General features: G+C 44.5%; 1 protein-coding gene across 1 annotated transcript; it reads right to left on the bottom strand.

Annotated features, from left to right (window-relative positions):
* Positions 1 to 3,903: 3,903 nt before the first annotated feature.
* Positions 3,904 to 11,987, bottom strand: ODC1 (ornithine decarboxylase 1). Its single transcript, XM_032185414.1, has 11 exons — positions 11,936 to 11,987; positions 9,698 to 9,846; positions 9,418 to 9,591; positions 9,072 to 9,244; positions 8,653 to 8,787; positions 8,397 to 8,478; positions 8,010 to 8,093; positions 6,613 to 6,775; positions 6,414 to 6,526; positions 5,920 to 6,134; positions 3,904 to 4,387 (listed from the first exon to the last, which is right to left on the bottom strand). Exons 2-11 carry the CDS (start codon positions 9,797 to 9,799, stop codon positions 4,246 to 4,248), a joined length of 1,383 nt encoding a protein of 460 aa, XP_032041305.1. The 5' UTR covers positions 9,800 to 9,846; positions 11,936 to 11,987; the 3' UTR covers positions 3,904 to 4,245.
* Positions 11,988 to 12,371: the final 384 nt, after the last annotated feature.

Consider the following 12,371-nt stretch of genomic DNA (forward strand, 5'->3'; position numbering starts at 1 on the left):
TGGGTTGAGACACAGACAGCTTACTAGGGCAAGCAGAAGCTGCCTGTGCAAGCCAACAAACCAGGGAACCCGTTCGCTGCTTCCCCTCGGCAGGCAGGTGTCAGCCACTGCCTGGCCAGCGGGGCTCAGTGCGTGGAAAGGTTTCGGGGGAAGACAAAACCCCAGTTCTGTTGCTGAGCATCGTGCCCTGTGGTGTGGGACACCCCTTTGGCCAGCCTGGGCCACCTGTCCTGGCCGTGTGCCCCCCCAGGTACTCACTGGCAGGGCAGTGAGGAGCAGAACAGCCCTGGGCAGTGTGAGCACTGCTCTGCCACAGCTCAGCCACCCGTGTGCAGCATCATTCTTACCCTAAACCCAAAGCACAGCACCACGCAAGCCTCTATGGAGAAAATCAACTCTGTCCCAGCCAAAACCATGATGGTACTGAAACCACAGCAGAGCCAACAGGACACCAATTGCCTTCAATACCAGGTGAGGAGGCATGGCCAAAGCAGGGACACTTCTGTTAAGCAAATCACTCTTTCTTCTTCTGGCACCAGCCAGTGCTTATTTCAAGAGAAAATTAATAATTATTACCATTGCAATTACTGATGTCCTTTTCCTTTTTGACAGTCAAATAACGTATTAACCTAAGATCTTCACACAATACTTTTGAGTAATGATTTTATTTTATTGGGGATGGGGGAGAGGGTGGGCTTTGATCTGGTAGGGAAAATCTTTCCCTTTCAGTCTCACTGCAAATTGATGCTGTGTTTAGCCACGAAAGACCAGTTTAAATGGTAACGTTCACTGGTGGGGAGGTCTGTGAGGTGAGCTGTGCCCCAGCTTTGGTCCTGGAGCCTGCAGGAGCTGTGCCCAGAGCAGCTCTGCAGGCCTAGGGTGACTTGCACTCACCCACTGCTTGTCTGTAAGGCCAGGGTTTTGATGTGCAGCCCACAAATTAGCAGCTTAATTGTGAGTTAAGTGCTTGTGCAATAGCATGAGGGAAGTCTGCTCCACAGCACACTACCTGCTTGTCTCTTACAGCCTGCTCCCCGTCTGCTCCCTCAGCTGCGGTACTCTCCACCCTCGCTGACACGCTCCCACCATTGCTTTTCCAGCTGCCAGGATGGAGGATGCAGTTTTAGAGGATCAGTGTTTGTCAACTATTTTTCTTTTTTTTTTATATGAAACCACTTTTGCACCAAAGAATGGTGGCTGACTCCAGTACAGGCCAGGCAGAGCCACAGGTGGGTTTATGGAAGGAGTCTCAGATTTGTTTCAGACCTCAGGCAGCTTCACCGCTCAGTGAGGAACGGGGAGCTGAGAAGCCACAGCCTGATCTCAGGGCGATGGGTTTGTATTTCATTGAGGTATTGCCCCCTTCTTTCAAAGAGTGACCCCAAATGTTACTACTGATGTTAATGAGAGCAGTGACCACCAGAAACGTTAGGAGCAGGAGAGCTGTGTTGACCAGAGCAAAGGCTCTGATGGCCCAGGACTTGGGGAAAGGAAAGAAAAATAAACCACAGCAGTTGGCTGCTGATTTGGTTACAGCTTTGCTGTACTACACAGTGCTTCAGTTTGCTGTAATAAACATATTCCCAGTGTGGATGGTACACAGGTAATCCCCACAGTCAGGACAGTCTGATTTAGCATGCAACAGATTGCTGTCACTTCAGGTATTCTGTCCATAAAATGTCCATAAAAAAAAGTGGAAATGGAGCACTAAGATCCTATGGAAGTCGGGCTATGGCTGCTGTGAGATCAGGTTTATACAGTCAACACCTGACGTTCTAGAACATCTGCTCAACACAATCCAAATTAGGATGACAAAGTTGTGTCCTGCTTAAAACCACACCACTGTTACTGTGAAGATTTATTATTCCTACAAGTACTAGCAATAATCTAGTAAAACCCATTGATTTTTACATACAAGATGCACAAGAAAACCAACATTCTTCTTAAGCACTCGATATTCTTCTCCTTACTCGCGTCTTACAGAGCTGCAGCTGAAGCTACGATGTACCTGTTGTAGAAGGTGGCAAGCTGAGGCCAGCTACATCTCTTCTAGGGAACATCACCGAGCTCATCAAAATGCTTAGCGTGTTGCCACTGTTCCAGCCTCCAGCAGAGAGAAGCAGATGGAATTTTGAGACAAAAGACATTGAAACAGCTAAAACAACTAATCAAGTTAAGTGCAGATCAAGAAACTAATTGGCAGCCTGACAAATTCCTCTCAGGCAGCTTACTAATTAGCTTCCACACCCTATTGTGTTCAAACTACCTGCTGGGAACAGTCTCCACTGGCTGAGAGTGGAGGAAGCCAGATTGTGCTGGCTGCCCATCGGGGCAGGAGAATCGGTGCTGGCACTGGCTGATGGTGCAGATGTTATCACCTAGGGTCTCACAACAGCCCTACAGCTGGCTCTTCCGTCCCCATTCCCACAGACAGGCTTACCAACAGTTCCCTCAGACACCTGCAGACCTTCCAGGAGTACTTTTACTATGTATGTGCTGTTTTTTCTCCCCAGTTCAAGCACACTTAGCTCTTACAGAGCAAGATTTAGATGTGAAATTGTTACAGTACCGACTTTTGGTTACCATTCATTACTTCTGCTTTCACACTAAGAATCATCAAGTTTCTGTGAATCTGTAGAAGCCAAAATGAAAACCCCTGGTTTGGTTGCAGGGAGTTTCGTTGGCAGACACAGGCTGTATGTATCTCCTGTACGTACATACTGCAGTTTGCAGAAGGGTATGTCAGTAGCCAAACAGCTGGCTCCTGTATGTGTGAGAATTCAGGCAAGTGCTATTCCAGTCACAAGTTTGAAGCTAGGAGTGAAGCAACTTCAAAAAACAAAGCATGACTTCAGCTCAGCTGCTTCCAGAGAAGCAGGAATGAGTAACTTGCTCCTGTTTACCCAGCTCATTCAGTGAGAGGAGAGCTGAGGCTCTGCTGAAAGCACAGGAGGAAGATTGAACATTAGCTTTCACAGCTTTGTATTTCTTATCTTGCTAGATCCCCTGTTTATCAGCAATGCAACCCCTCAGCTGACCTTTTAAATTTAAGTTAAAGTGTTAAGGATTTACATACTGATTTGGTTAAGGTTTTCCTTTACACTACAGGAAGCATTTGCTAAGGTATGCCAGCAGCCCAGGGCTTTATGGCCAACAGAACAGACTGGGGACCTGCAGAGCATATGCTGAAAATACTTTTACTATTTTAGCCAAAAAAAGTGGCAGTAAACTAGCATCAAGTTAGGTATAAATCAGAATACTCTATTCCAGTAAGCAGATATACCCTCTAATGGCTCTTACGGGTTACTACTTATCACATCTAACTCTAGGAACTGAAGCTTATATATTTCCATTAATAATAAATTAAGTATCTTTAATTGTATTGCTATTAAATAACTTCTAATTCTATTGCATGCACAAAGGATGTAGTCTCACCCCTTAACTATTTCATACTGAAACCCTGAACAAGTGTCAAACACAAGTAAGATTGTACTGTAGTCAGCCACACAGTGGGAAGAGAGGCTGAAACTGTGTATTTTGATCCTTCCATATGTAACAAGCAATTTGTCAATGGCAACCACGGAGCCTGTGCTGTATTCTCTCATTGCTTACTAGATATGATCTAGTCATTATGCCTGGCCAAAGCAGTTTATACCAATCGCAGAGCAATATGAATAAAACCTGCACATTTTACTTGCTATACACTACTGTTAACCCCATGCTCAATAGCTAAAGACAGGTGTGATCCCATGGGAACTTACACAGTATTATGCTGTTAGCCAAGCTTCTGAGGTCACATATAGGAAAAGAAACAAGTTCACTTCCCTACCCATCATGTTTTTTCTCTTCACTTACATGGCAAGAGCCACCTAAGAGAAATTTGCTGCAGATTAACCAATCATGGCCAGTTATTTCAATATACTTTATTTTAAAACAGGTAGGTCACAAAACACTAAGCTTAGCCCATTCTGCCATACACAAGCTACAAATACTTGTTTGACAGTTGAGGGTCAGTCTTTAGTAGCATACATGAAAAGTGAATAAAAATCCATATAAAACAATATTCAAATAGTTTCCATAGGAACACAGATAAATGTGACCCATCTCCTAGTCATTTTTGTTGCATTTATGCCAAACCTAAACTTTAAAAAAAAAAAAACACTTAAAAATTCTAGCAAGAATTAAGTTAATGGTCCCCCAAATGCCCTAAATTGACTAAACTTGCAGTTAGTTACTAAATATTATCTATACATTAATACTAGCTGAAGCACAAGTCGCTGGATATTCGATCCCGCTTTCCCAGGCACAAGAGAGTGGCAGACTAGCAACATCCTGCTCCTCCACTTCAGCTAGGAACCCTTGCTCCTTGATCTGCTGCATTAGTTGCCTGGAAAGGAAAAACAGAAGTCAAAAGGCTATTTCACTACAACATGTAATAAAACATTTTGGTTACTAACAACTACAGAACTTTGACTTTGTAATCTTACAGTACGTGCAAGGTGAAGCTGTGTTCACCATCCAGCTGCCCATGTGGTACACGCTCTGACCTTTTACTTCAACCCATGCAAACAGCTTGTCCTTTACACCTTCCAGTTAAAAGCCATGAACTTTGCTGTACACATATACATAAATGCATAGCAAAAAGCTTTTGTCTGTGCTAAAGAGGTCTGCAGCATAAATCTCACTAATACACTCCCTACAATTAAGGGGCAGTTTATACTAGTGGTCTTATTTGGCAAAAAATAAAACCTAAGAGGTCATATATGAGGGTAGAAATATGAGGGTAGAAAGAAGGCCACAGCCGTGGACAACAGTTATGTTGGCTTATTCAAGTTCAATATGCCCCAAGCACAAATATTACATCTTAACAGACACACAGTGCTACAGTGAACAAGCCAATTACTCTTCTGCAGAGCCAGCTGTAGTTCAGCCAGACAAGTTTGGGCTCTTACAGGAAGCCTAAAGCTTTGTGTGGCTTAGGGAATGCTCCAGTTGACTGAAGGTATCATTAAAGCGGAAAAAAAAAAAAGACAATACAACTCTTGCTTATACAGAAGGCAAGGCTAACAGAAGAACGGAGGAAACTTCCTCTTACTTTTATCATCAGAACTCCTCCAGATTGAAGTTCTTTCAAAAAATCTGGGAAGAAGTTAATCATGCTTTTGGGTAATACTGCTGCCCAAATGCTTTCCATCACTTTAACAAGCAAACTTCAGTACAGAGGTAAGGACTTCCTCTTATGAAAAGACACTTTTATAGAAGACTCAATCCATTAACTTGTCTCACACCGAAGAGTATCCAGGTTGCTTTCAGCTACTCCCTATAAAAGTGCAATTTCACAGTGTGCTGGTACTCCAGAGGTAATCCTGCTTTCCTCACTTACCTGAGCAGTAACTTCCTGTTGAAATTTAACACACTGCATTGGGCAGTGAGCCAGAGCCCAACCTAAGTCAACAAACAGCTCTCAAACAGAACACACTGTGAGGCTACACAGATAAGAACTGGTTTTATATTCCTGTTCCTTACAGTCAGGATTTAGCAAGCTGTCAGTTTAGAAGACAGCGTAATAGCAGAGTGGTGACTGACTGCTGGGCAGAAAAACTGGCTACAGAATCTGTAATCACTGGGTTATACCAAACAAAGTGAAACTAGAAACCCAAGTTAATGAAAAAACTCCAAGCACTGTCCCTTTAAAAGGGCATCTAGACAAAAGTACAGAGAAAAAACAACTGGTAGCACTGATTGCTCTGCTAATGTTGCAAAAGCCTTCCAAGGCATTGCCCTCCACACCAAAATCAAGTTTTTCAAGGACTCCAGCACCACAGCTTTGTTAAGGAACTGCCAACTGACTCAAACTGTGGTTTCTGTACCAAAAGCACTTGATGGATCAAGTTATTCCCACACATTTCAGTTACTAACCATGCTGGCCTTGACATCACATAATGTATTGTTGGCCTCTGGAATCCATTGAAAGTAGAAGCTGCTGCAACAGTGTAGGCACCCATGTTTTCAAACAGGATCCAGTCACCAACTTGCAGCTCTGGCATGTTGAAGCGCTCAACAATACGATCGAGGCCGTCGCACGTTGGTCCCCATATGCTGCAGGAATAGCAGCTGTCATCTGGTTTAGGCCGCTAAAGGAAAGAGGATAATTAGTTTGACAGCCAAAACAGAGCTTCCAGAAGTAATATCGTAACTGATACATGCACAGCATTCAATTTCTCCTCTAAGAGGAGGAAGAGCTGATTGCAGTTCCTTCTACACCCTTGGCTCCAAATTACTTCCACTGCATGCTTCAGAAGTTTACTGCCAAATTCTGTCTGCGTGAAGGGAGCAGTGAACAGAAGCACCTCCAGCGAAGAGGATTTCCGACAGCCAAGCTACAAGCATGAGATACTTCTGGATTACCGTACCTTTTGCAGAACTGGCTTAACATGTGCGTGGTCATACAAGATGCAGTTGAACGACCCATAGACTCCGTCGTTCACATAGTACATAAGCGTTTTGTCGTTCGCATCGTCTTCATCTGGAAGAAGCAGAGCCACCCGTAAGAGTGCTTGAAAAGACACATACAGTTGGACTGGAAGTAAGATTAAGTCTAAGTTTACATACCATCAGAACCTGTTTGCTCCTTTAACACAATTTTTTTGGCAATGATGTTGACTGCCAGTGTGAATGCTGATGCAACATAGTATCTTCCTGGCTCTGCAATAATCTTTATTCCGGAATCCAAAGGGAAGTATTTATCCAGTGCTGGGTTGATTACACTTGTGATCTAGGGAGTAACCAGTTGCACATATTACTGTTTCAGCAGCTACTCAGATACTGTTTTAAGTCTGGGATGAAGTCATTCTTTCTTGCTCAGGATAATATGCTAGTCAAACATGGATTAAAATACGCAAGTAGCTAACTATATTGATTGCCTTTGCTTTATTCCATTTTCAAAATTTAAGAAAACAAAAGCAGACACTTGCAGATTAAAAAACCACACACACAGAGTTTGGCTGCTTAAGTGAAGTCATCCCTCCTAGACTCATTAAACCAGCATCAGTGACCCGCAAGTCACTGCCTTTCAACTTTAATTTCCAGTCCACTTCTGGTTCTGCTAATCACACAACATCCACAGTTTACCACATCCTCAAGAAGTCATCTCATGGGATTTTAAGACTATAGAAATCTTTGTCATCACCTTTGAAATCACATTGCCTTCATGAGCACTGTTACTGCCAAGATCTGAAGTTACCAGTGAAGTTACCAGTCTCCATCCGCTGCACAACTGCATTACACCATGGAGCCCAGTGACAACAGCACTTGCTCTTGTTGCTTTCCATAAGCCAACACTACACTAGAAGGCAACTTGCATTAAGAGGTGTAACAAGTGAGGTGACATTAGCCCACGTTATTAGCAGAAAATTCACTTTGTGGAATTTATTTGCTCTCTCCTGGTGTAAGTCATTTAACACCACTTCAGACTGGCAGGTGTTCTGACAATGCTGCTTTAAGTTAGCCCTGTTAATATCCAGCTACCTTGCCTCTCCTAAAACCAGAAGTATTTGTGTGAAAGCAAACTACACAATTATAACCAGGATTTGGATGTGCTTTTTGATCAAAACAGATCAGACACTGACCTGTTGGCTGCAACAATGCTCATGCCACTCAGAACCATATGGGTTCAGGACTACCTTCCCAGCTGGAAGTTTAACCAATCTAGAATGTCTGAAGAAGATCTTCACTGGCATAAACTTCTTTCAGCTGACTGTCAAGTCCACAATTAAAGCTTGCTTTACAGGTTTGATGCCTCTGCTTGTTCATGTAGTCATTCAGCAATACCTTATGAGCCAATCTAACGTTCAGTTGTCAGATACATTCCCCTCTCTTCTAAAACTCTATTTCTGACCACACAAATTCTACTGCCATGAAAAAATGTAACAGAAGAACAGTATTTTGTTTAATGCAGAATGATATTCAATAAGATCCCACAACCCAAGAAGTGCTTAGCAAAGCTGTACCTCTTCAAACTTAAGCTTGACATCTTCAGAGCCAGGGAAGCCACCACCAATGTCAAGCAGATACATGTTGAAGCCAAGTTCAGCCTAAAATGAAATTAAGCAGAACAGTGTTAAGAAAAGTTTAGTTTTTCAGCTTCAAATCAATGTGAAGTCATTCTATTAAGATATAGCAACAGAACTAGCTCACTGGGTTCAAGTAACAGCCATTTGAGCTGATTTTACTGCACCTGTAGGTGAGTTTTTGCAGAACTGTCAGTCAGCCAAGACCTCAAGAACTCCAGCATGAAATTAGTTACTTAACAGGCTTTTAACCCTGTAATCGGTTTTACAGTTGATTCAGTTCTGCCAAAACAGTCGTAGTTCCAGATGAAGTAGAATCAAACTTACTCCCATATCGAACACGCAGCGGGCATCAGAAATGGCTTGAACAAATGTCTCTGGGTCTGTACATCCACTGCCAACATGGAAACTACAAAGAGAAAAATATTAGTTGCTGTTTTATAAATTAGTCAGTAAGTTTATAGAAAACTCAAATCACAACATGCAAAGGCATCTTTATTGTCAGGTAGATTAAAGAAATCTTAAAGGGATCACTTAAAGGAGTCTTATTGAATATGCCTGCATTTTGCAGTTATCAACGCACCTAACACCAACAATGGCAAGGTCCAGTTCCCTTGCACGCTCCAGAAGCAGCCTGCTTGTCTTCAGTGTAGCTCCAAATTTGACACTCAGACGACAAACAGCTTTGGAGTCATCAGTTGTGATGCGCAAGACTAATCTAGAAACAGGAAAAAAACAAATGCTTAAGTTCTACTATACAATACATCATTATCAGGCACTTTTAACTTTAGAATAAGGCTGAGCTTAAGCATGCAAGCTTTCCTGTCTGTCTCCTCCTAGTGTCAGAAAGTTCTACAGACTTATAGACTTCAGTGGCTGAAATTAGACCTACTTTCTCATAATTTTGCATTACTTTTTAACTAAAGAAGAAGTTGCTGATAACAGCCTAATTAGCCTAAGAATTCAATCAATAATTATAAAACAACTACAGAATAAACTTACTTGGCTTTTGGATGGGCCCTTGCAACTTTCATTAGCTCTACTTCACTATCAAACGTCATCATCTGTACACCGCTGCTAGCAGCATGCTTGATCTGAGATATTTGTTTGCAGGGATTTGCATATATTATTCGCTCCGGGGAGACACCGATGCTCTGTACCAGCTGGATTTCCGTCTGAAGAAAGAACAGATTACACTCATAAAAGATTCTCTTTACTTCTAGATGAATAAGCAAATTTATCAATAAAACTAAAGTGAGGGTGCTTGGTTATGCTTTACTGGATACAAACCCACCCCGAGGCTGAACATACACCACTACCACAGATCAGAACACGGTCCAGATCTTACCTTACTGGCACAATCAAATCCTGCACCAAGAGCAGCAAGAGTCTTCACTACAGCTTTGCTGTCATTACATTTGACAGCATAGAATGGGGTTACTCGAGGAAGGGCTTTGTGCCACCGTATGTGCTTCTTTATAATATCCCCGAGGTCAGCAACGTAGAAGGCATCTTTATCATCCTAGAGCAAATACACAAAGTTACAACCGATGGGTAACAAGATAAGCTTGGAGGTCAGCATTTGAGGAGAGCACCGTGAAATGCAGTCATTTTGCTATCATACTTACAGAAGATGACACTTCATTTATTTTTTGGTCAAGGATATCCTTGGCAGTAAAGCCTTCATCAAGGAAGGTGAATTCAAATTCTTCATTGCTGAAGTTATTCATGATTTCTGAGTTTTTGGGTTTATGCAGAAGGACTTGGGTACAAATTGCTGATACAGAAACAAAAAAAAAACACGACACAAAAATAAGGCATTAATTCATTGAAGTCATTCATTCAAGATTTCAAATCCATGGTTGCTATATGATCACTACTTATAATTGTCAATTACCTGACCACTGATTTCTATAGAGATCACTAACAGCATTAAACAGATGACATCAGATTTAATCAGAACCAAAGAGACACTCCACAAAACAGCCTTCTCAGATTGAAGACGAGTTATCTTCTATTCATAGACTGTATGATGTTCTGAACCCTATTAAAAATATCAAATGCTACTGAATATTTTTAGTCCGTCCCTGGAAGCTTCCAGCGTATTTTCCTTGACCTCCACACTGGAGTTTCTGCTCATGTTGTGGCTAGTGCCTGTGTCAACATACTCAGCACTTTTCTAATATCTCTTAAGCACTACAGTAGCTCACCAGTTTCTGGGGAAAGGGTTTACTACTTATTAGAGACAGAATTAGAGCATGTTACTGAACCGAGCAGTAACAAGTCTCACTAGGTCAATGCAAACTAAGCATCTGGACTCTCACTGCAGTTCTGACTGCACCTAGCAGAGCCTTGAAGTTGCTCTGTCAGTGCTTGGAGCTCCCCTGTTCTTCTATCCACAACCTCCACGCTACATTAAAAGAAAACTTCAGCTGTCAGGAGTGGCAGATACATCCGAGAACAGTGGTTCCTAATTGTGGTGCACAGGCATACATACATAAAGCCTGGACAGCAATTCCAAGTAACACTTTTTAACAAGATTTTACAGCAGGCTGTAGTAAATCCATATGGTTAACAAACCAAGCAGCAAGCCACCCCCTGAAACCCAGAACTAAAGAGCAAAAAGCACATTCTTCTGCCACCCAGAGACTATCAAGTCCCCAGCAAGTTACCTCGGTCACTTTTCCCGAGCACTCCAAATATAGCACGGCATCCTGCTTCAACTGTTAGCTCAAGCAGAGTGTGTGCTGCTTTGTAAAGAGCTCAGCAGCGCAAGGCTGCCAGTGACTCATGGGGAAGATATGGTTTCATGTAACTGTGTCCAGCCCTCTGCCTCCTCTCAGCACTTTTTCTACATAATCTAGCCGTACAGATTAGGATTGAGGATTATGTCAGTTGTAAAGTATTCAGTAATCTTGAGTTACATCACTGCTTGCCCTCTTGTGAAAAAGGGCACTTATTACACATGCAAGATAACCTAAGTTACATTTGATAGATTTTTTTGATTAACAAGGTTCAAAGTCCGCTAGAATCATTCATTTCATTCAGTGTGCACACTAAAACCCATTATACTTCAACCACGTAATGACTTGGGCAAGAGATTATAAAACTTCATCCCAGCCTTCAGAAACATATGGCACCTGAACTGCCACTGCCAAGGGTTACTTGTCAAGGACATTTCCAATTTTTTTTTTTTTTTTTTAAATATAATTTCTCACTTACCACGCAAACTAGATCTGAGATTCAAACTCGACTAAGCTCTAACGAAATGAAACCTAGCAATCCTCATCCTCCCCCCCGCATGCGGCGTTAATTCTCCCAGAAGCTGGATTAAAGTCAGCCCTTAAGGCTCTTCCCAAGCGGCTTTCAGAAGCCAGCAAGTTAAAGGCTTCTGGGGAAGCTGCTCGGGCACTTGTTCCTACAGACAGCCTGCACCTTGTCGCGGGGCGCCTTCAGCGCGATGCTGCAGCTCCGCGCCACGCAGCCCGGGGTTTTTAATCAATTAAACTCTTAATGAGGGCGTTCACAGCCCCCTCCCCGCGTGGGGCAGCGCACGAGCCACGTTTCCCCTCGCAGCCCGGCGCGGGCTGTGCCGCACAGCGGGCTGCAGGCTCCCGCACGGCCCCACCTCCCCGTTATTTCCCATTTACACCGTAATTACACCCAGCCGCTGCGCTCACGGATACCCTTGGCGCTTAATTCTCCACAGATCCCTCTCAGAGCCCCCCCTGAGGAGAAGCGCCCCGCTCCCTCCAGAACCTTCCCGTCCCCCCCGCGCGGCCTCTCCGTCCCCTCCCCGTTCCCCACAGCCCCTGCCCGCGCCCCGACCCATCCCCGGGGGCCCTGCGGCAGCCACGCGGCCTCACCTCAGGCAGGCCTGCGGCCGGGGCCCGGCTCCCCGGCGGCGCGGGGCGGCGCGGAGCGGCGGGAGGCGGAGGTGCGGCGGCGGCGCGGCCGCGTCTGACAAAGCGGTGCCGGCGGCGCGGCGCCCCTATTTATAGGCCGGCGGCGTTGCCATGGCAACGCACCAGCTCAAACCAGCCCCGAGCGGCTGCGGCCGGGCCGGGGCCGCGAGCGGCCGCTATTGTGACGTCGGCGGCGCGGAGCACGCGCCGGGGAGGGACACGCCCCTACACCGCTCTCAAACCGCACCCGCGGAGGGACACGCCCCGTGGAGGAACACACCGCTCCTCAGGCCACGCCCATTGGCTCAGACCCCGCCCACCAACCCTAAGCCCCGCCCCCCGCGCTGAAGCCCGCCCGCCCCTCCCCTGAGGTGCGCTGAGCGGGTCGGGGCTCTGC

The sequence above is a fragment of the Aythya fuligula genome, chromosome 3 (assembly GCF_009819795.1).
Source record: "Aythya fuligula isolate bAytFul2 chromosome 3, bAytFul2.pri, whole genome shotgun sequence".
NCBI classification, from domain to species: Eukaryota; Metazoa; Chordata; class Aves; order Anseriformes; family Anatidae; genus Aythya; species Aythya fuligula.

Excerpts from the sequence above, each read along its gene's own strand:
- ODC1 (XM_032185414.1), bottom strand. The coding sequence starts at position 9,799 with ATGAATAACTTCAGCAATGAAGAATTTGAATTCACCTTCCTTGATGAA. Across the intron at positions 6,135-6,413 it reads TTAAGCCAGTTCTGCAAAAG|CGGCCTAAACCAGATGACAG; the intron begins GTACGGTAATCC and ends TCTTTCCTTTAG. Across the intron at positions 4,388-5,919 it reads GTGATGTCAAGGCCAGCATG|GCAACTAATGCAGCAGATCA; the intron begins GTTAGTAACTGA and ends TTTCCTTTCCAG.